Source organism: Oxyura jamaicensis, chromosome Z, assembly GCF_011077185.1.
Source record: "Oxyura jamaicensis isolate SHBP4307 breed ruddy duck chromosome Z, BPBGC_Ojam_1.0, whole genome shotgun sequence".
Classification (NCBI taxonomy): Eukaryota; Metazoa; Chordata; class Aves; order Anseriformes; family Anatidae; genus Oxyura; species Oxyura jamaicensis.
In genome coordinates, this window is record NC_048926.1 from 73,758,371 (window position 1) to 73,785,365 (window position 26,995).

The window sequence follows — 26,995 nt, forward strand, 5'->3', positions numbered from 1 at the left end:
CCCCCCCCCCCCCCCCCCCCCCTTTCCCAGTACTGCAGCCTGTAACAAGCTTTTCCTAGGTTGGAACTATCACAGCCCAAACACGGATGTGCTGTCCCTGTTGTCCCTGTAATTCAGAGTAAGGAGGAGCATAGGCCAAAAAGGTTAGGAATCAAGCCATACCCAGATTTCAGTGTTATGCAAGGCATGGATTTTGGACAATGGTGAGGGACGCTGTATGATTTAGAGCTGAATCTGGGTACAGACTTCCCCAGAAAATGGGTGAGCCACTACCTAAGGTTTGGTGTGGACCCATCCAAATTGTTCGGGCAGGGCTGTGCTGGACGAAGGATCAGGCCCACATCATACCTGCTATTAACCGAATCTGTAGTCAAACATGGAACATCTTCGTAGCAATAACTTCAAACACAGAATACCCCAAGCTGATCTAGGGAAATCCACAGACCTAAAGACAAAAGGTCAGCTTCAGCCAGAATAAAAATGATGGCATTCAGGTCTCCCTATCATCCTTCTGTCTGGGTTTAAAAATAATCTCTCTGGAATCATTGTTGCAGCAGCATCAGCCCAAGACCTTGTCAGTTTTGTTTTGCAGGCTTCAGCCCAAAACTGCATTAGCTTTATGCTGGACTTAGCACTGGGCAGAAACCTTATAGCCACAAATAGTCTTATACTTGTTATATAATTCTTACTTGTGTGCACGTGTACCTACATTTGTGTGTTTTCATGTATGTGCAGACAGCCCCACTTTCCTGACACAGCAAATGCAGACTGGAATTTATGGAAAAATATTTGGGTTTAATACTCCACACTCACTCCTTCTGTCAATATTTGTCATGGGGTTTTTCAGATCTACCTAATCTGAAGCTCCCTGAGACAAGAACTTCTCTTTTTTGTTGTCAGAATATCGCAAGTATCCCAGCAAGTGGCAAGAATAAGACAAATGTGGAAAAGATATGATAACTCATATTAAAATGCTGGCCTCAGACCCAGTAGCTGATAAAATCTGTTAAAGGTTCAGCTGTGCAGTATTACCCTCTCTGGAAGCAGCAGTTGGAGTTCTGGCTCCACTGCAGTCAATGGGAGTCTTGTTACTGGTTTCTTGGGACCAGGATATAAAAAAAATCTGTGTGTCCAAATCTTTGCAGCCCTGGATCCTAAAAAATTCACAAGCTAAGGAGCTGTCTACATGGAATAATGTACTATGCTACATAAACCATACATTTTAATCAGTATACTAGTATTAAAAATACCTGCTTTCCATTGAGAAAAGTTAATTTTAAATGTCTATTCTGCTGCCATAAAGCCCTAAATATCTTGTACTTTCCCCACTTAAAAAAAAAAAAAAAAAACCTCCGAATTCTATACATACAGATAGTGTAATATATTCCTTTCTCCTAGTAAAGAGATCTGAAACCTCAGCCTGGGAATCAAATAATTAATAATAATAAATAAATAAATAAATAGATAAATAAATAATAACTTCCAACATAGCCATAAGAGATAGTGGAAAACTTTACTTGGCATTTGTTTACTTCCTATATCTCTGCCTACACAGACTTTTGCCTGTGCAATTTGTTGACCCACCTTCAGGGTTTTGCAGTTACATCTGTGTGTGCCCAGAAGCATGAACAAAATTGCTGAAGATTTTGAACATGCAAATTGTCTAAAGGAACATTAAGGTGACATTTGGATTAGTTCTTATTACGAGGAAAGCTGTATGGCTTAATATAAGTTCCTCTTCATTTAGTGTTCCTCTTTCATTTTTATTAGAATTAAATTGTCATCTGTACAGTACCATAAAGGACTATATCAATGATACCGTGTGCTGCAAGATATATAGAGCTTCAGTTAAACATGACTGGCAACTAGCAAAATGGATGGGGAATGAGGGGCTAATGCATTAGGTGTAGTAATGCTGCTGGTATAAGTGATTCAAGAGAAGGAGGAGGTTATGGGGTAAATAAGGACATCAGAACTGTTCCCAGAAATTGATTAATCAAAAAATACCACAACCATGAAGATGACCACATTTGGAATAATATATGGTCCCAGGAGACTATTTTTTGTTTTAGGCAAAGTAGTGAAGCCAGTATGTTTACACATACAAACCTTGTCTGAGCACCTGATGTACTTTAAAGCTAGACAAAAGAATCATAACTATATCAATGACAACTTAATACTGTTAACAGCCAAGTGCTAGCATTTCATGTTATAGCATCTGTGCTGGTGCAACTGACTTGGTTATTTTGCTAAATTACCAACCAACATAGATATTCATGTAATAGTCCTCATTAATGCCAGGCTGAATTGAATTGGTCTTCAATATCTGAAGTATTAAAGACACTTTTCTAAAGTATGAAAGATATGAAAGAAAGGTGTATCTTATATATTAATGTTTAGTGTGTATTTTAAGACAAGGAACAGTTAGTATTTAAGTGTATATGGCTTCTCACCTTAGGAGTTACTGTCTAATGACAGTTCTGCAGAATAGGAGTAAGAGTACTTTAAAACAAACTTCAAATCACTCCTGAATATTTGCACTAAAATATTTTTTTAGCAGCATAGTGTATAAAGATAGCAGATACCAGTCTCTAGAGACAAGCATACTAGGATATCCCGACTGCGTACTGCTGGGATGAGCACCTGAAATTACTTTGACTGAGGCTGGTTTTGGTGTATTTCTGAAGAAAACTAACAGACCGTGCAGTTATACCACATAAAAGCCATCCATGTGCCTTTTTAAGCTCCTGTACCCAGAGCATGGGTACAGCATGGCTAATATTTTCACCCAGCCCCAAACACTGCTGTATCTGAGCAATTCACAGATGTTCATGCAATGAGATGTCACAGTATCCTGTCAGGGCAGGGAAGTGATATTCCTATTACATGTAAAATGAGGAACTGAGGTGGAAGGAAATGAAGTAGCTGTCTGCAATGTTGGAGCCCAACCAATTCCTCAGAAACAAACATTTTCCAAGGCTGATGGGTCTCTTCGCTGTTCCCCAACCAGTCCCAGGCAGGGAGCTCTGCTCCTCAGATGCAGGGAGCTCCAGTAAAACCCTTCTGCTCCCAACGTGGGGACAACTACTGTCCCAAAACCTCCTGGATGTACAAGGACTTCCTCTCTTTCTGGAAATGGTCCAGCAACCAACCCCAGGGTCTGGAAAGCATCTGCTGCCCCCATCAGTCTGTATTGCTGGCATTGGGAGCAGCTGTGTATGCAGGCAAGTTCTGATTGTTTTATAGCTTGGGCTGTGTTGTGGAGTTTGCACACAGAGACAAAGAAAGATTACCTGCTATTGCTTTATGGCCGTTTTCGTGCTAGTGCATTGATATGGGATAGAAGAGAAAGGCTGTGATACTGCACAGCAGAAGCTGACATCTTTTCTGCTTTCTTGTACAAGCAGCACTCTGACTTCTTGTTTTTGTGGAGGGCAGAAAAACACAAGAACAAAAATATTGTTTTTCTTTGTTGTTTCTTTTTTCTTTTCCTTTTCTATTTTCTGCAACTTTCTGGTAACTAATTCTCAATTTATACAGTTTTCCAGGTAAGATTACCCAAGTCACTGACTTCTAGCAGGAACACCCTGACAGAGGCAGGCAGAGCAATCAATATGTCTTAATCCACAGTAGCCAGAGATGTCATTACACAGCCACCAATAGAGAGCAATACCCCATTTTATCAGGATATGGCCTACTTTTTCATTTTATAGACACAATAAAATGACAAATTACAAATAAAAAACCATTTAGCAAACACCATTTCACTAAAAAGGAAAGAAAAGAGCCCCCAAGTGAACATGAAGGGGGAACGTTTGGTACATCTTTAGTCTTCCCGCTCTGTTTCACAGCTTCCCCATAGCTGAAGGCATCAAGAAGGAAGGGAAACACAGAAATAGGGAAATGCTAGCCTGCTGTGCTCCCTCCCCGAATTTTTATGTAGAAGATGAATATGTTTCCCATTATAATTCTAAGCAGAACTGGGCACCCAAGAGCAATTCAAACAGAAATAAATAAATAAATAAATAAATAAATAAATAAATAAATAAAACAGAACTAAGCTCAGATTCAGGGAAGAGGGATTCATAGTCCTATTCCACTTGAGTTGCACTGAACAAGCCTCTACTTGTGTTTCCATTTGTTTATTTCCATTATGTACATAAAAAGTCTTAGGCCAGGTGCTGTCTCTCAATGGTATTTGCATTGTGCTTGGTGCATGAAATATCTCTGCTCATAAAGCCTGATAGTTTTTTGAAGTGTAGGCTTTAGGGTAGCACTGAAAAATTCATATCACCATCACTGTTTTCCATTTTTTTTTCCTATCTGAATTCAACTATTCATCTCTTTCTGCTAAAGATAGGGAAGTAATTGAGTGCTGATACAAAGATGTGAACATCTCATTGACTTCAATGGCCATTCAGCTTAGCGATGTCAGAGCTACATTAGGCCTTGGGTCCCAAACTGTCTTGTTTGCTCTTGCCATCTGTCTTTCTTTGTTAACCTAATTCCTTATTAAATAGGGCATCTGCAGTGAATGTGAACCTATTATGCTGATCCTTTCTCAGCAACAAACATTGCTAAAGGCTAAAATTCCTGAAAGTTATGACTACTTTGACTGCCTGTGCTTTTGAATGCCAAGTGAGCTTCTTTTAAGGTGGCCTGAAATTCAGTTTGTGAAAGTTTGATATTCCTGAGCATTCAACCCCTTTGCAACTATATCTCAGACATTCAGATATGTTACTAAGCTGCTTAGGAAATCGTGACTTGCAGCAGCACAAAAATCTATTGTCTGGCCTCCTTAGAGGTTCCTGAACTGGTAGTGCTAACTACAGCAGCTCACCTTCCATGTAGCTGAGGATGGTGTTATACAGCAGAATAAATAAATAAATAAATAAATAAATCTCTTTAAGTTAGACAAGGCAAGAAACAACAGGTCCAGAAAATGTATTAAAGGGACAAGTCAGAGGTGTGCCCAGTGACATCCCTAATCTAGTGACTGTTGGTGCTGTAGGTCAGGCTCAGGTATTCACCGTGTGCTAGCTCTTTTACTGTCACTCTAGTCCAGCAGGGCATTTGTTGTGTTCTTAGGTGCTGATCGAGGAGATCACTCACTGGTCTGAGAAGGAGAATGTGGAAAATCCAAGCATACCTGAGTAGTTCAATAAATAAAGCATGACAGTTATTTTTATCTGTTACATGGTGCAGTTTGTGAAGAGAATCGAATGGCCTCAATAAGGGGAGAAGCAACCATGAACTTAATTTAAACTCAGACTGAACTCACAAATTGAGAGCTTCTGAGGATCAGGTCATTTGGTTGTCATGCAAAGAAGGGAAAAAAAAAAAAAAAAAAAAAAAAACTCATCTTTTCGTTATGTCTCCACAATTTCACATTCCAGGCAGGACTTGACGTAATAGCACAGTGATTCTTTCAAACAGAGGCTTCCTAATACTTGCTGAATTTGGAAATAGAAGAAAATTCACGAGAAATTCAGCTTGATACATTTCAACCCTAGTTTTGCAGACAGGAAAGGATTGAATGTGCAGCCTGACATTTGAGGGCTTAGTCTTAAACCTTTTGAAATTTCTTGCTCTTTGGTTGTGTTCAGAGTTGGAATCTCTCTATAGAATAAGCTGCCTCTTTAAAATGTTACAGTTTAAAATCTTATAAAAGTAATAACTCTGGCACAGAAGCAATAAGTATTCGAGTTACAGGTAATATGAAAGTTAATTCAAGCCCTGATGTAACTTTATGCTCTTTTCATGCTCTATTCCACTGGCATTATGGGCTTATTGTCAAGATGAAAGCTATGAAAAATGTTTATCAATAGTCTGGTACAGGCTCTGCGTTGTTTTTTTCTCAACAGCTAATAGCTAATTCTCAATAGCTAATTCTCTTGGGAAGACACTTAACTCTATCAAAACTCCTCACTTCTTGTGCTTCTTTCTCAAAGGGGGAATGGAGGAAATCAAGGAAATAGGTCAGGTGGAGGGAGATGCAAGAGCTACATTTTTAAGGAAGGTTAGCTCTGTTTTCCTGAGCCTCATCACTCCTCCAGCTGGGCCAAGGGCTCAGGCTCTGAAATGGGAATAAGAGCTCCTTGGCCTGTATCCATTTCAGAAGTACAGAGTGAAAACACCTTTTTTCTTTTTTTTTTTTTTTTTTTTTTCTTTCTCCAGTCATGTTTATTGCTACTGAAGTTTGGTGGAGCTGCCAGGCAGAATCCAGGTTTCAGGATACTTTCCTTACATGAAATCCTGAAGTGTGGGACAGCCTGGAAGATTACATCCAGTTAGACCATCTCTGTGCAGCAGGACTCAGAAAGTACTCATGAAACACAAATTGTCTCATTATGCTCGAAGTATTGGTTGGAAGGTGATTAATGTGGCATCACTCAGCATTGCACACTAACTGTGATCTTTCTTTAAATATTAGGCATTTAGGTGTAAAATATAAACCAATATCATGATACCAGTGCCATATTTTGTTTTATTGTGCTTTCAAAGCACTTTATCTTTTCCTCTATTAGAGAGTCAAGCAATTCCTTATTGAACTCTTTCAAGCATATGGCTTGGATAAGAAACATCACAGGGGTTTTGACCAGAAATTATGCCTCTTTTGAATTTTGTGGCTGGAAAATGAAACATTTCACTACCTATTTTAATTTTGGGGAGGTGATATTTGAGTAACTGAGGAGGATATACCATATCTGGATATTATGTTTGCTTGGTGATTTGCTTTTTTTGGGAAAATAAATAGTACTTTGAAAACAAACACTATATTTTTTCCTAATTATATGTCATTTTCTAAAATTGCCAAACATCCACAGTGACCAGAGCCTGGTGCATCTTCTCTAATTGAGCCATAACTTACTCTGTAAGTACTCCCTCTGAAATGACTGAAACTGATTACCATGCAGCACAACTAAGTTTAGGTGAAGACAGGTGTCTTTGCCCTTAAACATCTGGATCTTATTTCTGATCTCCTTTTGTTAAAAATCGGATTATTTTAGCCTTGCATAAAGCAGCATTTTTAACTTGACTATAAATGTACAAACCCTGTTCAGCGATCTGGATCTCTGCTCACAGACAATAATAGGTCTATTCCCAGTCTCAGATTAGCCAAATATCTAGCCTGGAAGGATCCACTCTGCTTCCACTCTGCTGAATTGCATGGCTTTCCAGCACTGACATGGCTCGTGACATGATAACAGCAGTCCACCTGCACCTCTCATCTCTCCTGCATGTGTCTATGGAAGAGCAAGATGTGAATCCACTGTTGCAGAATTTACATGATTCTCACTAAAATATATATAGCATAAATACAGGGTTGAGAAGTGTTCCTTCATACCTTACACATCACTCTTTACCAAAACAGAAGAAGATAATAATAAGGCATTAATTAATCCATCTGCTCTCTAGCAAAACTGGCGGTTTTAACTTTGCAATGAAGGGTTCGTACAAAGTTGTCTGATAGAAAAGTTGCACATTTCTTCAAAGCAAATGACAGTAGAATCTTAACTCAGAAGTTTGCAAAACTGGAGGTCAAATATTAGGACAATCCAGATAGTTTGGGCTAGATCTACCTCACTGCAGTTTGACCCCTAATTGCTATCAAGTCAGGCAGATGAGCCCACCCTCGGTCTTCTCGGGGGTCTGGATATTGCCTTGTGAATGTCTGAAGTACTCCTTCAAGGGTTTTTGCTGAAAAACCATCTTGTTTTATTTCTTTAACTCCCATGTTATCTGCAAAAAATGTTGCACCATGGCCTTCTTAGCAGAGTGGAAGGAAGCTTTTCATAACAAGCTATATCTGACTAAATCCACTAGAGTGTATGTCAGAAATTTGTTCAGTGTGTGTGTAGTCCAATCATTTCTAATACACCTTCAGTGAACCTGCCACTTTTTTCAGACCTTCAAATGCAAACCAGATCCAGAATGTCACACAGAAGGAGATCATGAGGTGTGAGAGGAATATTGACAGTGATAAGTTCTCTTATACACACTCTATTACCTGTAGCCAAATGTCAGCAGACTATGACTGTCCCTCCTCCTCCAAAGTAATGCAACCTGACACATGTAAGGATTTACCCTGTTGAGCCACACAGGTTGCTTTGCAAAAAGAGGACAAGAAGGGCATAATTGGAAGAGGCATCTGAAGGTACAGTTTATTTTAAAAAGGGGATCACTTTCCTCCCACCCCCACCAGCTGCACAACAAATGCATTGCCACTTTTTCCAGGGGTATTTTCTATTGCAAGGAAATGTCTCATCTGCTCCTAGAAGTCATTAGAGAAGGAAATATGTTTGACTGGATACAACCCCCTTTTGACAGTAGTGGAAGCATCCATGGCATTTGCTGGATATGCATGTAGCACTCCTGATTGTTGGTACATGTGGCTCCAGGTATCAAAGGTGCTGTGAAGATATGCCTCATCACTTCAGCATGGGCAGCCAGATAAGAGCAACATTGACAGCTGATAAATTAGCACACTTTGCAGCTAAACACATTGAACACAGATCTTGTGTTTCTCTCTGTTGGCTGAACACAGATCTTGTGTTTCTCTCTGTTGGCTCTGCTGAGAGGGTTAGAAGCTCATCTTTGTGATATTTGCACATGTGCATTTCTCAGAGACAAGAAAACCCTTAGGCAGATGCAATGAAATGAGCACTATGAGCAATTTGTCTCCCTCACTGCACTACAGACCTGCACTTCTAGCACTGTTTGTGTAACTGATGGCTTTTCTTTCTCCCAGTAGCTTAGTATGGTTATCAGTAGCAGATTATCTTTCCAATTCATTTGCTCTTGCTGCCTGCATTGCATCAATAGTGCTAGAAGTTCTCTTGGATCCAATTTCTCTCTGCAATTGAGCTTAAGATGTCATGATTAAAAAGAATTTGCACGAGTCACTTGTGCTTCAATTTATAGCATTCAGGGAGCTCCCTGCTATTTTTGAACCCTTGTGCCTTGTGCAAGGCAATTAATTCATTGTTTTGCTGCACAGCTTCCACATGCAAAAACTAACACTAGATAAAGCTAGGAGGATATCTGCTCTCTTAATGATAGGACATCTCCCTTTTTACCTGGCATTCCCAAATGAGAGAATGTACTCCAAGGCAAATTATTATGAGTAAGAGAAACCAAATTACATTTTTTTTCCTTCTTTCTGCCTCCCAATTCATGTCAGATTTCTAGCTTATTTCCTGCAGTCTTTTTTTCTTCTAAAAGCTCCAGTGTTTCTCTCTCAATTTCATCATAAGCTGTTCACTGTGAACAAAAATGCTGAGATTGTGAGCAATTTTCTAAAAAACACTGCAATCTTATTCTCCTAGAATAGCTTTAACCCCTGGTCTGGCCTATACTTAAGGTTTCATTGCAAATAAAATAAAATAAAATAAAATAAATTATGTAGATGATGGCTGTGAGGGCTTTATGCTTGCTTTGTAGAAGAAATGGTGAACTCTCTAGTACACTGGCAGCTCTTTTATGTGACTGCTTCTAACTGTTGGAAGAGTTTTGCCCATTATAAAGAAAACTATAATAAATACATGCACAATATAAACACACATTAGTTCAGTCAGTTCATGTTAGCAATGGGTTCATTACTGTTGGTCACCAGAAATGATGCTGGTACACAAAAATTCCTGGTTAAAATAAATAAGGAACAAAGTTTGCATAAAGTGTTGCATGATCTCATAGCAAATGTCTTAAACTATAGCTGTCATGACTTCCCACACAACTGAAGTATGCTTAGCCACTCTGGAATATTGCTAGCCTGGTCTAGTTCAAACCACTCCTGAAAGACTGGAAGGGATCTGATACATCCTACTGGTGGAGATCTTGGCTACTCCATCTGCAACTACCAATGCAAACCTATTTTGGGGATTCCCAAAATGGCACCACAATACAACTGCAACTAAAGTGTGCATATAAGCTTTGGCTACCAAGTCTGTGATATCCATTCTTTGTAAAGATGCAGCACAGTGCTCCTGGTGTGGTCATGACCCAGCCAGTAACCTCTGAGGAATGACACCAGGCAAGGCTACTTCCTAATGGTATGTAAAAAAAGTGTGACTTCCCTCACATTAACCTTAGCAGGGAGGTTTTTGCCATATTTTTATTTGTATAACTCCAAAATACATCAGACTGGGGATGAGGGGAGAGGAAAAGAAAAAAAAAAAAAAAAAAAAAAGGAAAAAAGGAAAAAAGAAAAGCATCCTCTAGAAGAAAAATAAACAAATCAGCAAAAGAAATTATGCTATTAGCTCTACAATATGTGCATATATCCCAGTGAATAATGCCACTATCAGACGCAGAAAAACAGATGAAATGAGCTAGTGATCTTAAGACAATTGCAACCGGAGACACAATCACATCACAAGAGAAATGGCACCAACAGCAATCTCCATAATAGTTCTGCTAAGAGTGAAGATTCTATGGAAACTGAGACTAAAATATTTTCTTAACACTTAGAGATGAGCCTTCAAAGGCATATTTTCTTTACTATGTTTCCTTTCCCTAAAGGGTAAGAAAGCTTACTTACTACTGTTTGAAAATATAGCAAGGATGAGATTCCTAAACATAGCATATGTTCAAGAAAACTAACTGCAAAAGACAGATAAATGAGCAGTTTTCTTTTCCACTTGAATTATATCTTAGCCTTCATGTTCACGAGAGACCTCTCCCATTCTGGAACTCTGTGAAGCCATCAAGATATTTTGTGGTTCAATAAATAAATATCAGCACTCCTGCTGAAAGATCTTTTTTCCTAGATGGTCTCTGAGATTTTTTCTTTCCCTCTCATTTTTTATTTTTTTTCTCAATGACCTTTTGTTATTCACTTGAATAGCTGGTGACAAACTCTACTTTGTAGTTTAACATGGCATCTATCTGCTGGCTTAGATGGACATTGCCAAGACAGCAACATGAGGACATAATTCAATTTTAGTTTTTAATGACAAGTTGAATCTAGCTGAATGAAGACAGACAGAGAAACAACAGGAATCCCTGTGGTTCAAGTAAAGTGAAAACAGTTGTTCTAATGAATCCCACCCCTTGCCTCTTCAAAACCAAATGGGCCAGTTTAGTGGTTATCTGGGATTTATGTGGTTGGAGCTGGCCTGTTTCCTTCCAGTCTGGCAAGGGCAGGGCACACTCTGGTGAGCATCAGATTGCAGTAGAACTGAGATGGCAGTACGCTCCAGGAGGTGAAGTCCAAACCAGGAGCTTTTTGTGCATTTGTGCAACTTTCCTTGGCACTGAAAGAGACTGAACATGCTCCCACAAATAATCTGGTTCTGCTCCCACAAATAACCTGGCTCTGCTCCCACAAATAACCTGAAGAGGATAATACAGCTTAGACAGCTACAGCTGTTCAGCTGTTTTGCAAGTGAACATTTGACTACGCACTAATCTTTCATAGCAGGTATAAATGAATATAATGTATGAAATGAAGAAGGCTTGATTTAGTATGATTCAGTCACTGCAGGTGTTTTCCTGGTGAATACTCATAAGTGCTTTATCTACCTTTTCCTTTGAAGAGACAAATCCTCTTCTTAAATAAGTTCCCTGATTAGCTGCTCTTACACTGCAACCTATCCGTTCATAACCTGCACCAACTGCTGGTTGGTTTATTTTGCAGGAAGACGTAGGATGCCAAGCTGCAGGTGGATACAGCCTGCCCCTGAGTTAGCAGTTGTATGGGACAGGGCTGGACATTGCTTCCTACCAGCTTAAAGACACAGCAGTGGAGTCTATGCCCTGAAAGCATAGCACAGAGCTCTCAGGTGCTGAAACAAACAGCTAAATTAAGACCTTCAATTTGTGGCTTCTGTTTTTGTTGCTTGGGTTTAGGATTTTTTATTTTTATTTATTTGTTTATTTATTTGCATTTGTCAATTCATAAATATTTTCTAAGGAGGTTGTGTGCCCTTGTAGAAATTTCACGTTTTAGTAGTTGAATTGCATTTGAAGGTTTCTTTTCTTTCTCCAGACCCTAAGGGAGTAGAGCAGAAACCCAAAGACGTTGACAGACTGAGGCAGACTTAAGTACCCTCTTGAGTTGAGTGTACTGCCACAGGACTCAGCTAACCAAGGGAGAATGCTTCCCCCACAGTCTCAGGGCTGGCTATGAAGAGCTGTAATTAATTAATTAAATAAATAAATAAATAAATAAATATAAAAAATAAAGATAAAAAAAGAATAAAAAAAGAAACCTGCTACAGTCTCCATTTTCTTCTTAGGGCCAATGGGTACACAGTGGTTTTCTAGGTCTCTTAGAAATACTTCTGTTTTTCATCTACATTCTTTGCTCCCACTGCCAACCCCATCACCAGGGAATGGGCATCTGTCTCTTACACTCAAACATCATTCTCCTTTCTTGACAATATCTGTTGCTTTCTCTCCTGGCTTATGCAGGTTAGCTGAGGGTCCAGCCCCAATTCTTTCTCAGTGGCTGCCCCTTGATTTCTCTCCCAAGTTTACATGGGTATGTCTCTTAAGGATATGTTAGCTCAGCTTCATTCCTGTCCTATTGTCCAGTCCTCTGCATTGTTAAATTCCTGTCATCCATCAAACCCTATTCACAGCTGAAATCAACAGCAAATAAAAGGAAACAAATAACTCAGCACAGTGTTACACAGAACTGGAGCTAGCGTGCACAGAGATGGATGAAAAGCCATTGAGCCCCAAATAGTGCTGATGGAGCTGCCCTGCAGCTGTTCTGGTTGAGTTACTCCATCTTTGCTGTGCAGATGATGAGAGATGTAAAACTTTAGTTCTGCTAATGGCAGCATGAACAGGTACTATGTGTAGCTATTACAACATGTCAAAGGATGCTTAGGATTTTTCTTTAATCCAGTGGTGATTACCAAATTGCTCCGTTCTGCATGCAGACTGAGACATAAGTCCTCACTGTGGCCTATCACCAAATACAGAATATAGATGTGAAGTCTACTGAGATTTACAGTATTTGGAAATCTGTGAGATTTGTGGGAAATCTATCCTTTTCTTATGTGTGTTAGTTTCTAGAACTTGGACTTTCATTACTCTTTTTTTTTTCTTTCTTGTTAAGTACATGTATTACTGATGTAATGCTCTCATTTTAATATTTCATGTGTTGCCATATCAGTGGATTGTATCAGTGGACAACTGAGTCCATTCCAGCACCTACCAAGGGTCATGCAGAATGTTAGTCATGGCACAGGTGTGAAATTAGACAGTACACATACCCATTTAGCACCCAGATCACCACACTGTCCTTTATTTTGTGTGCATAGGCTTCATCTACAATAGCATTTTGGCTGAGAACAATGGCAAGCTTTTCAGGGAATTCTTCTCTCTTCCTCAAACACACTTATGACTGGTTCAAAAGGGAAGTGATTCACACAGGGTGATGATAGTATTGAGTCACAGGAGAGAGTGTTTTTGGAGGAAATTGATTAAAAAACTCTTCTCCAGGGACACATGAAATACTACTCTCCAAACCCTAGTGGAAACACAAATATTCGAATCAAGTATTAGTCCTTCAGGAATTGTGGTAACGTTCAGTCCAGGGAATGAGACTAAATCTAGTCTGACATCAAATCTTGGAAATATTTGCAGAATGGTTCTAGAGACTGTAGCACCAGCTGCCCCCATACTCTGATCCATACACCTACTGCACAGCTACTTGCTAATGCAAACATAGCAATAAGGACATTTAGGATATCTGCAATAATGCTTTCATCTGCATAAGGACAAAAAGCTGAAGGTTCAGTATTTCCAAATATACTGCAGAAAAGGATGTATAGGGGACTGAATAGTAAGGGAATCTTTGTCAAAGTGTTAAATAAGGGCACGCAACTCTGTTTTACATCTCCACTTGTATAGCAGGAGAGTGTACAGATATCAGCAGAGAATCAGAGTCCCACAGTGCTGAAATGCTCTATGGACGTATAGGAAGGAGGATCCTTTTGAGATTAGCCCAGCCTGCACAACATGAACAAGGCTATCAAAGTGAGCTGGAAATGAATAAATAAACAGTTAGTAGGAAAGGGAAAAAAAAAAAAAAAAGGCACAGTAGATACCTTTCCTGCAGTACCACTTCCAAAGCAGCAGTGCTCCAGGGGCATCACAGCAGAGATGAATGCTAAGGCGGGATGAATCACAACAAGAAAAAAAAAAAAAAAAAAAAAAAATCTCCCAGTCTCATTATTATGCACTTTCACACATTTAAATTCAGTCTTTAAACACAGCTAGAGGCTACGTGTTGGCTCTGTGTTCCACACAGACACCGCAGTGGAGCATGTGGGAAGGGGAGGGTTCAGGTCCAAAGAACCTCTGCTGAAATAATTTAAAAGCACCTACAGTATTTTGACACAGACGTTGCCAAAACATTGCTTTTGATAATCTTCCCTCAGAGGAAAAGATGTCTGTCTGTGGCTGCCACAAACAGAGAAGGCCCCCAGCCAATATTGTTAGAAAGAAAGACCAGGTGTGTGGTCAGTGTGACCACAGGTCATATAACAACTATATCTCAGGCTAGCAGTGTCAGTGTGTGCTGCTGATTGCTGGAGCAACAGATGAGCAAAGGGCATCACTGATGCAAAGATTATTTTGCATAAGTAATCACAACACAACCAAGGAGTGTACAAAACCACCAATGGTTTTTAGAGAGACGCTGAAGATTACAGAGTGAAGTAGCAGCAGAGGGCAGGAATATCTGTGTGTTAACCAAGGACTGCAGAGCCATTTGAAGCTGTGTTATTACTTGGGAAGTATTTCAAATTTAGAAAGTGCATACAGTGCTGTGGTAGCACAAGGAGCATTGTTCACATATGCTCAGCACGAAGGTGTTCATTCAACAATGCTACTGGAGATGATGTATAAATCTTTATATATCCTTACTCTGTACAGAGGAGGATCTGTAGCCCCTGTAATTTTATTTCATGATTTAGTGAACATCAAGCTATTTAACCTGACTTTAATCCACCATGACTTTAGTTTCTGACGTTGTTGTGGAAAATCCAAAAGCAATTAACCAGCAGTCTGTGGCTACCTTTACTTAACCGAACTTGTCCCTGAGGTGAAATCTGCAGATACATTCCTAACTTCCCCCTCAGGCCTTAAGCTTGATGTAGAAATAAAATTGTAGAGGTTCTTCTTCCAGATGAGACTCAACGTTGCCCATGCCATGGCCTGCAAGCTGTGCATGTAACCTCATCTGGTTAGTGGTGGCTACTGCCTGGCTGCCAATCTAATGGTGTTCACTAACAAAACCATCTTAGTTAGGCTCCTGGATACTCTTAGTTGTCCTTTCTTCAGGATACACAGAAATGCTGGAAAATCCTCTGTCTTCTCCACAGCATGGCATGGCATGGCATGGGATGGGATGGGATGGGATGGGATGGGATGGGATGGGATGGGATGGGATGGGATGGGATGGGATGGGATGGGATGGGATGAGCACGGACACACCTGAAGCATGGCTACAGAGTTGAGTGCAGAGCAACCAGTCTCTGGTGTCCGTCAGGGCTCCCTGGGGGTGTGAGAGCAAGACCTGGCAGGCAGGGCTGTCCTATCACCCCTCAGGGAGCAGGGAGCAGGCTGGCAGCAGAGCACTGCTGGTAGAAATGGTCACAAAGCAAAGCAGAGTCTCAGATGTGCGCATTGTCTCATGGGAAATAAAATGTCTTTGGTTTCATAGGTGCAAGAGGAATGGACATGCTGCCAAGTGACCCACAGCGACTGTGCTCCTGTGAAAGCCCTGAAGCTGAGGGGAGGGCAGGGGTAAGTTACCTCTCACAACATCTCTTTGGGAAGCACAGGGATCCATGCTGTGCTCAGACAAAACATTCATGACATCTGGCACTTGGTGGCATGGGCCACATCTTCCACTGAAGTGGATTGTCTTGGTGGGAGCGCTTCACAGAGCAGGCCCTGCATTCCTTTTGCTGCTACTGGGTCTTTTCTATAGTATCTCAAAGCCTGGTGTCCTGGAAACTTGCATACAAGAAACTTGTCAGCATGGGGAGGGCAAATGTCTGAGAAATGCTTGCACAGAGAGGCTGTCCTTACCTAGAAACCTAGTGTGGTCAGGTGACATGTGGAAACAAGCGGTTTTGGCGGGAAAGGTGTGATGCCCCTATTTCTTTTTTTCTTTGTTATTCTCAGCATGATGGCATTCAGCTTTTGTGTTTTTAAAGCAGCAGATGAATTTCTAAGGAAAATATTGGGAGTAGAAAGGGAGTGAATGGGCAATGTGAATTCCTACAGGGCCAAGATGTCTATCATTAGGGCTTCTAGCATGGCTGAGCATGAAGCATGTGCAGCTAAAGACAAAAGTAACTAAAAACTATTCATCAATTTGTTATTATAAACTGGATTTTTATATTAGGAATCAAACTTGGATATACATGGTCCATATTAATTCCTGTATTTACTTTAACCTTCTCCATTTCTTTAAATTAAATTAGAGTAATAATCAGAAATTCCACAGGCTATTAAACTGAGTAAAAGTTCTTAACAATTTAGAATAGACTATAGAGCACAGAATTTCATTCTCTTGGCTGTCAAACACAACTAGCAAATTTAAGTTTAACTCTATACAGAGTAGCAAGCCAGTATGTCATGACGGGTGCCAGTCTGTGAGAATCCACCTTTCTTTAGGCAAATAACTTACCACACAAGCAATAAAAGTAAGGTTCAAACTGATAATTCAAAGCAGTCAAAATGAAACCTTCATGTTTTATTAAATCAGATATGTAAATCATTCCAACTGCGGATGGAGTGTGGACTTGCATTCACAGATATGTTGCACTGGTGACTACCAGTGCTTTGTTCAGTGCAATATTGCTTCATGGCAGCTTGAGCATGGCAAGCAGAAGATGTACAACGTGCTGGGAAATCTCTGAGCTGGGCTTGAGTCAGCCCCTAATGTTCCCTGGCAGAAGCTAAGGTCATATTTAAGTAAAAGGAGGAAAAAAAACTCAATGACTTTGAAATGCAATTTGTTTTAATAACAAAGTACTTCCAGTGCTGGGGAGTATATAACAACATCTGACTTTGCATTGATTTCTTCTTAGGTTTAGAAAAGAGGTCATAATTTTTAATAAAGGTCCCCCGCTGCAGGAGGAGGCTTAGTGGCAGAAGTTTGCAGGAGGGAGGCTGACTCAGTGTTACTGGTGGTGCAACGTGAGCAGAATCTGCAAAATGCTAGCACAAGAAAGTCAATAAAGACCATGAGAGTATCCTCACCAGCATGGAAGAAAATGAATTTAGTCATAGCAAAAGCTAAAGCACTGAAACTTTCATCAATGACTTGCTAACAATTTGTGGAAGGGAGAAGCTTGATTTTTGAGGCAGAAACTATATAGAGCACGTGGATAGAAACTTCTCTTCCAAGCCTGAAATTGCTGAGAGAGAAAATCCCCAGACAATTATCCTTCCTATTGTTATTAAGTCAAATTGGCAGTGATATTTTCATGTAAGAAAAGAGTCAATTTTAGATTAATCCTGAAAAGAATCTACGCAGATCTAGCTGCAATATTTTTTATGATACTAAGAGAAAGTAGATTCTCAGTAGTTATTAGAAATCAGCACACAAAAATCAGTACTTCTTTGTTACTTTCAACTGTCTGCTTACTCCACATGGAATAAGGCCATCACAAAGTTCACTTTAACTTCTACAGACTACCAACAAGAAATATAGGTCCTGACTGCACTCTTCCTTGCATGGTTCAAGTCAGTGGTAACAGCATAGGTTTCGATAAAGCATAGAAAACTCTTGTAGATGGTAGATGTCTTGTAGATAATGATGTTTACCACCAGTGAAGGCAGGATATGGGTCTCAAAAGAGGATAAACAATAAACAGATGTTACACTTGATGCTAGTCATGATGCAAAGTAATACTCTTTATTACAAGAAAGGAAAAATATGCTCCTTCCAAAGAGGCACTGCTCGTGGTATGCTCAGAGCCAGCCAAGATGGGCCTCTAATTGAACAATGCAATGCTTATGAATGATCTCGGGGTTCTCTATGTTTCTTCCTCTTTTTCTTTTAAATATCAAAATGCTGCTTCTTCATTGTTGTGCCTAACGCACATCCTTGTTATGCTGTTATGCTTGCAGCTCTTTTGGAGTTGAGAATGCCATGTACTGTATTATTGAGCCTTTCTTGTAGCTCTTAATCAAAAAAAAAAAAAAAAAAAAAAGTACACGTGTAGGAGTAGCATAAACTGCAGCTGTTTTTCTTTATTTTTCCACCATCATTACTGCTGAGTGGTAACAAGGAAGATGACACATGTATACACCATTTGGTTTCTCTGTAACACTGTCGTACACGAATTTGGGAGGTTTTCTTTGTGAACAACTCCTAATTTCAACAAAACTTTTATGACTGGTAAACAGGGTTAGGTGTATGTTGAAAGAATTTGTCATGCAGTAAAACTGATTCTGCTATTTTGCTGGAGTGTTTTATCAGAGACAGAGAACCTCAATTTGCTCTTTCATTAGTTTTATGTAAGATTTTATCACCAAAGAACCTAAGTGAGTCTAGAAGACTCTGGAAAGATTAATTAATTTTGCTGGAAAACTGCTTAGAAACAAAACAAATCAAAATTAAAAAGTCCAAACATATCAAGAGTACAACTCCCTCCCCTCATCCTCACTTTAATCCCCCTGCTATAGAAGCACTGTGGCCTCAGATTTTGCAGATAACTGAACATGGTGGAGGCCTTGATATTTTTGGCACTCGAGAGCAGTTAAATAGGAGCCTGTGATGTGTTCTTTCTGCATGGTATATCTGTCTGAAGCTTGTGAGGCCAAAGAACAAAAACCGTTGGTCATCTTTGCAAACCTGCATGGTCCTATATTCCCCTACCCAAGCCCCCAGGCAATTAAGGATGTATCTTACTGCCATGCCAAGCATGGGGGTGTGCTGCTGAAATTCAGAGGTGTTCACATCATAAAAATCAAGTGACAGGACAGTTCGAAGGAATAAAGTCATCCCTCTTCTGTGGACAAAGGTTTCCCCAGTTGGCTCCTGCCAGCCCTGGTAGTCACAGACCAGGTTCCTGCCTGGATTTCAAGTTGGGTAATGGAGATGAGGATCCCTCTGAGTTACTGAGCTGTGCATACAAGCCCGTGGCTAGGAGTTCACTTGCAATTATGGTCTTTGCTAATTGATCTTGACCACATCTTCATATCATGACCAAGGCAGGCCGTGTTGGTCAGGGAAGCCAAGGGACTGTCACTCATTCCAAGAGATCCCAGCCATTACGTCTGACCTCTGGCATTGTAATTTTATTCATACAGCTCTGCATGGAAGCTGTCAGAGGTCAGTAACAAGACCGTCATGCTGTGGCAGCTGTGTGAAACATGCCCACTGAGTTTCATTCCCAACGACAAATAAGATTGCCTGCTCAAGCAGTATTTGAGTCAGACAACAAAATGCATAGCAGTTTCATAGTGCAGAGCAAGACTTCCACACAAAACATCGTGTATTTTTAGTTAGCAGGCTCATAATCAGCTCGTCTTATACATCTCATTACAGTTCCATTTTGCATGATTTCACTTCTGATGACTGGAAAATGACATGAAGCTGTGACCCCAGCTTACTGCACAGACAGTAACTCCTACAGACCACCCATGGCTTTAGTCACTGGGCTCCTTCCCTTGCTAGTTCAAGGACAGATCTTTAGTAAACTGGGATACTTTGATTTGAGGGTGGTTCTGTGTGTGGGGGGGGGGGGAAATCTTATTTGAACAGTATTCAATACGCTATGACTTTCTGAGGACCAATGGGTGGGCTTGGTTTTCCCCCTTAATGGTTTTCAGAGGTGTCACCCAACCTTGCAGCAAACGACACAGCAGCTGGAGGCATTGAACTCCCCTGCAGTGGAGTCCAGAGCAGCAAGCATCCAGCCTCTGATATGGAAGGTCTACATAAACTTTTGGAGAAGGCAGCTGAACTGCTGAAGGCCTGGACATTAGCATGCAAAACTCATGAGATTAAAAAATGTAAAGAAATCACAATGGAAACATTAAGAGTGTGACAAAAAATCCTTGCTGCTCTTCTGCATGATAGGGATTTCACTCCATGGAGGTTGGTAGGGTTCCCCACATGGGAGTAAAAGCAGAGGCAGAAGAATTTCTCTTCTCCATAATTATCAGGGCACGCCTGTGACAATAGTGCAGGAGAAGATGGCATGACAAAATGTGCCTGTCTGCACTAACTAATGTTTAGAACTGACATAAGCATCGTGTTGGTTTTGCCTGGTTATTAAGTGTTTGGGATTTAAGAATGTTGACTTTTTTTCTGAGGCCATTACTTGTGTACTGAAAAAGCCAGGAGCATTTCAAATAAGAGCAAGCAAAATTTAAATGGTGTTATTTTTAATAGTTATAGAAATTGTTTTTGTGTAATATTATTAGTCAGCTTCTGACTGCCTTCTTTCTTTGCTTGTGCAAATGTTTTGTGTAATGTCCCTTTCTGCTCATCATACTTTCTGGCACAAGACCGCTTCAGTTTCTCAGTTCTTTCAACATCCACCTGTCTCTCCTGCTCATCATGAGGGTCTGTTATGCCGTGACTGCAACCTCCTATAACCCAGACTCCTCTCTGATTTCTACTTTTTACATAAATCTATTGTTTTTTTAAAAAAAAAAGTTTTTTTTTTGTTTTTTTTTTTTTTGTTGTTGTTTAAAGAAAAAAAAAACGCCTGTTTTGTCTGCTGCTTTTACTGTCTGTCTCTCAAGAGCCTCTGATCAGCTTTCTCTTGTATTTTGTCTCTGCTGCAAATCCCAGCTCCCCACCCAGCTTAGTTTCTGCTAGCTTTTTTCCCATTTGCTGCCACTTTTACTTCAATCTAGCTTCTTGTGCCTGCCACTGTTGCTTATCTCCCCTTTTGGTCTTTTTCCTAGGGTGACTCTGGCCCAGTTTTACCTACAGGGGCAAATGTCTCTACGTGTCAATGCTCGTTGTTGCTTACATTTTGATAACATCTGCTGGCCAGATAAGAAATCATTATGTTGAATGAGATAAACCTACTAAATGAAAGTCTGTCTCTAGTCCAGGTCTCAGTAAACACTTTGGGTCTATATAAGAGCTGTGGCTTTAAAAACTGCCAGTTCTCTCTACTCCTCTGCAGTTTTGGTGATTAATGGCAACAAACTATGCGTTATCTCTGTTTGCACAACTGGAATTTATGGCTGCATTTATAACTCAGCCCTTGCAAATACTGAGAATTTGAAGACTCAGTGAAATACACTGTGTTTGGGTGTTTATGCAAAGATACTTAAACATTTCTGCACTGTATATTTTGTGAATGGGCTACACAAATAACTAACTCCACGGAACTGGCTTTTAACTACAGAGTCTAATGTATTTAAGCTGCTGCAGGACAACACGGCTTTATTCTCTGTAGACAACTTTATTCTTTGTCTTGTCATTTTTATTGTTCTAGTGGTAGTGAATAAAACCCTGCATCTGTTCCTCAGAAAAGACCTAATCCAAAGCTCACTGAATGCAGTGGAAGAGCCTCCACTGGGCTTCAGATCAAGATCTTTAGTTCACAAACAAATGCCCTTTGTTAGGATATGCTATTCAAGTACAGTACAGAAAAGTTACAGAGGTTCCCTGCTTCTAAAATAATAATTGCTCTTTAAATCTTTTTTGCTAATCCTGTTTAGCTGGAGGAACAATAAGCAACAGTACGTAGCCATTGAAATACTGTGGTTTGTGATTAAATTGCCCCTACAGTTGATATAATGTTAAGTGTGTTTTGCTGGGGTAAGAAGCAGTGCTGTATTTATATGGCTCTTCCTGTGCATGCAGTAATTCAGCAAATTCATAGAGACACACTCTGTACCCCTGAGGATGTTTGGGCTCAACCAGGAAAGCTGGACAAGCACAGACATCCTTCAGGACTGCCTTGTGTTGGTGTTATTGATGAAGCAGGTTGGTGTTATTGATGTTGGTGTTATTGATGAAGCAGGCTTGAAAGAGGGATTTGAAGAATAAAGAGGGATACCACTGAATGGGATTTTTTCTGCATTGTAGAAAAGGAGCAGAATGAAAGGGTTTCTTCCCCCACAGTAGGGAAAAGAAACGGGCTATTGTGGAAGAGGACACAAAGGGACTAAGACAAGGCAGGAGTAATCAAAGCAGAGACATTAGCTGGGGAAACGCTGTGAAGGGCTCTAAATGGAGCTATACAGCCCTGGATTTGCAATGACTGCGTTTTCTACAAGCAGGAGGGACAGCCGTAAGTCAATTATGCAGTGGCATCCCCATTAGCTGCAACAAAGCCCTTTCTTCCTTACAACATTGCAGGTATTGGGTATTTCCATGGATCTCTTGTGACAGGAAGCTAGCAGACCCCATGGACTGGAGCAGACGCAATGCCAGGGAAATGTACCTGCTTCCACAACTGCAGAACAGAGCCACCTTTCATGTGGGTGTGGATTATGCAGGCTCTTACTACTGGATATTACTCCTGAGACAGCACTGCTTGCAGTAAAAGCACTATGCTGTGTGGTAAGTGCTGGCAGGGCTACTATGCACGCAGTTTGTAAGCCTGTGATGACTAAAGCAGTTTGGGGAGCCAATACTATAACATTACTCACTCCAGGAGTCGCACTGAAGTCAATGAGATTACTCACGTAGCTAGCTGCCGATAGAGATCTTGCCAAGCTGTTTCACCACACAATAAATGTGAGCAAATGAGCCTGTTAGTCAGCTGAATAACTTCAGAACATAATTTTTAAGTTCGTATTACGTTAGTGCTTAGACTCCCCAGCCACAGCTGAGGTCCTGTTATGTGCTGCAAACACCCAGAAGCAGGCAGTCCCAGTCCCAAAATTCATCCACCCATATGGGGACAGTGACCTGCCTCAGTCACATCCCAGGTCACCAGCGGTGCCAGGAACAAAACAGGGATCTCCAGTCAGTTCCCTGCCTCTGTAACACTCAGCATTTTGTCCCAGTGCTGAATATAAAGCATTTGTGAATGTGACCTCCAGATTTCCCACAGCTCCTCTGCTAACTGGCAGGTGGATCTCTGCTTTCATTAGTTTTATTAAGCACAGAGAATACAACCAGTTCCATTTTCATCTCATACACACTACCACACATTGGTGCATTCTCTCCTCTAGCTCATCTGCATCTTATTCTGCAGTCAGGGAAATAACAAGAACCACAGGGAAAGGAAGGGAAAAGAATCAAATCTCACAAATTCTGACTGCTCAGATGCTTAAAAAGCTGCATCCCAAGCAAAACTCATTTTTCATATTCAGTGAGATTCAGTGTGGAGGCTACTAGATCAGGCATCACCTCCCAGGACTGCATTTCATTTGTGTGTGTTACAAAAGCACCCGGCACATTCAGCATCATTACTAGAGTACTTTCTCTTCCTTTATTCTGCACTTTGCTCAGCTTGTTTGAGAGTTCACAGAGAACAAGAACAGTGTGCCAGGCTGTAAAACAGCAGCACAAAGTGATTTTTTTCCTTATAAGAACAGGCATCCCCTTTGAATTATTCTCCATTTGAGGGTTCATTGCGTAACAATAAAAACTCTGTCTCACTGACAGTGGACACTGATACCCTGACGAAGTCCCAAAGCAAGGCCTGAAAAGCTTCTCAGCCTCCTGGGCAAAGCAGGAGCAGCAGCTATGGATATGGCTTCTGTCTCTTCTCCCCATTTCTCTCTCCTTTCTTCTAATCCCAGGACCCGTTTTAGTCATTTTTTCCTAGGTATTCAAAATATCCTTGAGATGTAAGCTGGCTGGCTGTTGGAGGAGAAACTGGGTAATGCAGAGGGTGACAAGTCCATTACCAGTTCTTGGGGCCTGAGAGGTGAGGAGCTATCATTTGAGTATCAAAAATAACATTGGGTTAACATAGCTGCTCTTAATACCTTTTCTGTTTACAGAGTTTTCAGGCCAATATCAGCTTATCTTGCCATTCATTACATTGGCAAAGGTATTTTAACTTCATAGTAAAATTGAGGGAAGGCTACGCTCTAGCAAAGATTAATTCTTTCTCTTCCCCCTACCTGAAACTGCCCATAATCTGTAAAATGGAACTGCAAAGCATTAACAAAATACATATTTAAAAAAAACCTTAAGACGTCATTTTCTTCTGCTGCTGTAACTGCTAAAAATTAGAACCAATAGGCAAAACTCATTATAACATACACAGTGAAATAGCATTTGACTTCCTCTGCAGTATATTAGTCATGTGCTGCCTAATTAATACTATGCAAATGAATCCTTGACATAAGAGAAATAACCAAAATTTGAACTGCATCAGTGTCATTAGCAATAATGCTTTATGCAATGGAACAAACTATGTGCTGCAGTTCAGCCCAGTCCTGTCTGAGGACAGTAAACAGCAGAGGAGCAGAAAATAATTGTTAGAACAAAAGGGCACGGAGGTGGGAACCCAGGAAGAAGAGCTCCAAAGCTCACCCCTTTGCAGAGTAACATCTCTGTCTGCTCTAAATGTCACAGATTTTTGTTTATACTGCCAGTCTCCAAAACCTGAGACTTTCAAAAAGCATGAGACTAGACCGGCCTTATTTTAATTACACTCCTGAGGCCTGAAGGTGACCCTTCTTGTTTCTGAAGTTTTCTGGAACTAAAATAAATAAATAAATAAATAACAACTTTAACAAATATGTGTTTTCCCCACCTCTCCCTCACAGTAACTGGCCTATTCTGTTTCTACCAGCTAAAGTTTCTGAAAACCCAACAAATATGGTCAGACCTGTGCAACACCTGTGCAAAGCAGCTGCCACCCTAGTGCTCCCTTTCCTGCCTTTCTGTGGGTGCCATTTGGATGGCTCTCCTACAATTATGAATACAGACTTCTGCCCCTCTGTAATGGGTTGATGGGGTGTGCAGGGATGCAAGGAGCTTTACTGTGGTTCTGGCATGTGCCCTGCACAGTTGCTCCATGTCCAGGATGGAAACGGGTAGGTGTCCTGTCGTTGGACAGGTAACTGAATTGCAGACATTCCCAAGAGCATTCCTGGGTGGTGCAGCTGAAACCGCCCTGCTCAGGGCCCGTCTCCCTTCCTCCTCCCACCAGGCTGTGCTAGTGGTAGGAACAAAGCATGCATGAAAGAAGGGACCCAGAGACCTCACAGCAAAGTATGAAAGAGATTAAGCAAACGGCTGCAGGTATGTAGAATGGCAGACAGTTCCCTGGGTCAAAGACCTTGGTGGGGTTTTGTCAGTGCCAAAATTTATCTGCTTTCAGACACATACATTTGCTAAGAGGGTCATGGCTACATGTAGTTAATTAGTAAGATAGCCTCTTGCTTATGCTAATGACATCAGCTTACAGGTCTGCAGTGTTGCATATATATGGAAATATATCTACTTCCTTATACCACTAGCTTTTATTATAAGCCTTTTTCATTGTCACAGCGTTCAGGTAGCACACGTGCCTGCGTGTGCGCATCCGCGTCCTTGAGTTCTCACCCAAGGATGCTGTACTGTATTACCAACAGTGGCATGTGACATCCCCATTAAAACATCAGCACCTGAAGAGTGGAGGGCAGCAAGTGTGACACTAAACTTTAATAAAGACTCCAGAGAACTAGGTTTGCAAAACTTGTGCCCATGCTGTGCAAATAGAGATGCTAATTGGGTTATATCTAAAGGACACCTGGATTAATACAATCTATCTGAGAGAAGTCAACAGTGCTCCCATAAAGTCCTCCCTTAAACAAACCTCTTGGAGGTCTCTGAAAGGGTCAACAAAAAAATGAGGATAAGGGTGATATAATTTCCATATCAGACTGGATTTCTAAAAGGCTCTTAACAAAGGCTTTTAAGGAGACTAAGCAGCAATAGCAACATGAGGGAAAGCCCTGGTATCACTCAGTAATTGGTTAGAAGATAAAATGCAAAGTAAGGGAATAAGTGACCAGTTCTCAAAATGGAGAGAGGTGCTGGGTGGCAAGGGGGTCTGCAAGGGTCAGTGCTGGGATGTGAGCTCCTCAGCGTACTCATCTCTTACCTGGGAAAGGAGTGATAGCTGAGTTCATCAGTGGTACTCATTTACTTTTGTTAGTAACAAGGACAGAGACTGTGAAAGATGCAAGGACACTGTAAGGTTGGCTGGGCAATGAAGGAAATTCAGGATAGGTAAATGTGAAATGAGACAAGAGGAGAAAACAATTTTGATCCACATGCAAAATGGTGGGATCAGAGCTGGCTATGGCAGGAGCAAAATCTCCAGGTTATGACAGTTTCACAGAGCCATCAGCTCTGTGCTCAAAGGTTCCTTAAAAAACATTAGTTATTTAGAGAAAAACGTCACTGTGGCACTGTATCTTAAATACCGCACGTTTCTTCATCTTAAAGAGGATCTGTTAGGACAGGGAGGTGTTCGAGAGGGTGTCAAGGATAGTGAAGGGTACAGAATGGTGTATAGACACAGACCCATGTAAGACACCCCAGCTCCTCATCCAGGAGAAGCAATGACGGGGCGGGAGGGTGGAGGGGGGGCGGGGGTTTATAAAAATAAAATAAATTAAAAAAAAAAAAAAAAAGTCAGGAAAACGTCCTTAAAGCCCGGTCTGAAGCATCCCACGTCCACGGGGCCCCACGGCTCCCGTAACCAGAGAGCTCCGCGTAACCCGAGCACGGAGGGACGGGGGCGAGTGGGGGGGGGGGTGAGGGGCGACCCCAGGACGGGACGGGACGAGGAGGGACGGGGAGGGACGGGGAGGGACGGGACGGGGCGGGCGGCCCCCTTCTTCCTTGCGTCGGCGAAGGGGGCGGGCAGGGAGGGAAGGGGAGGAGAAGGAGGAGGAGGAGGAGGGGGTGGTGGAGGAGGAGGAGGACTAGGAGGAGGAGGAGGAGGAGGAGGAGGAGGAAGGGGACCCGACGTGCCAGGGCTGGCGGCGCAGAGAGAGGTAGCCGTGTGCGCGTCTGTCCGTCCGTCCGTCAGTCTGTCCGGCTGGGGGGGGGCTGCGGCTCCGGCAAGTTGTCTTGGGGTGGAGGGGG

At 41.3% G+C, this 26,995-nt stretch overlaps 1 protein-coding gene across 6 annotated transcripts in view; it reads left to right on the forward strand.

Moving 5' to 3' along the window:
- PALM2AKAP2 (PALM2 and AKAP2 fusion) overlaps positions 1–26,995 on the forward strand; it is a 209,446-nt gene that overhangs the window by 90,877 nt on the left and 91,574 nt on the right. For 5 of the 6 annotated variants that reach the window (XM_035309274.1, XM_035309269.1, XM_035309272.1 and 2 more), the window contains one exon: positions 15,683–15,765. In XM_035309274.1, coding sequence (XP_035165165.1) covers positions 15,694–15,765 — 72 coding nt within the window. In that variant the 5' untranslated portion in view covers positions 15,683–15,693. Of the gene's footprint in view, positions 1–15,682; positions 15,766–26,887; positions 26,905–26,995 lie in introns of those variants that run through there. The other variant, XM_035309275.1, reaches the window with a different exon arrangement.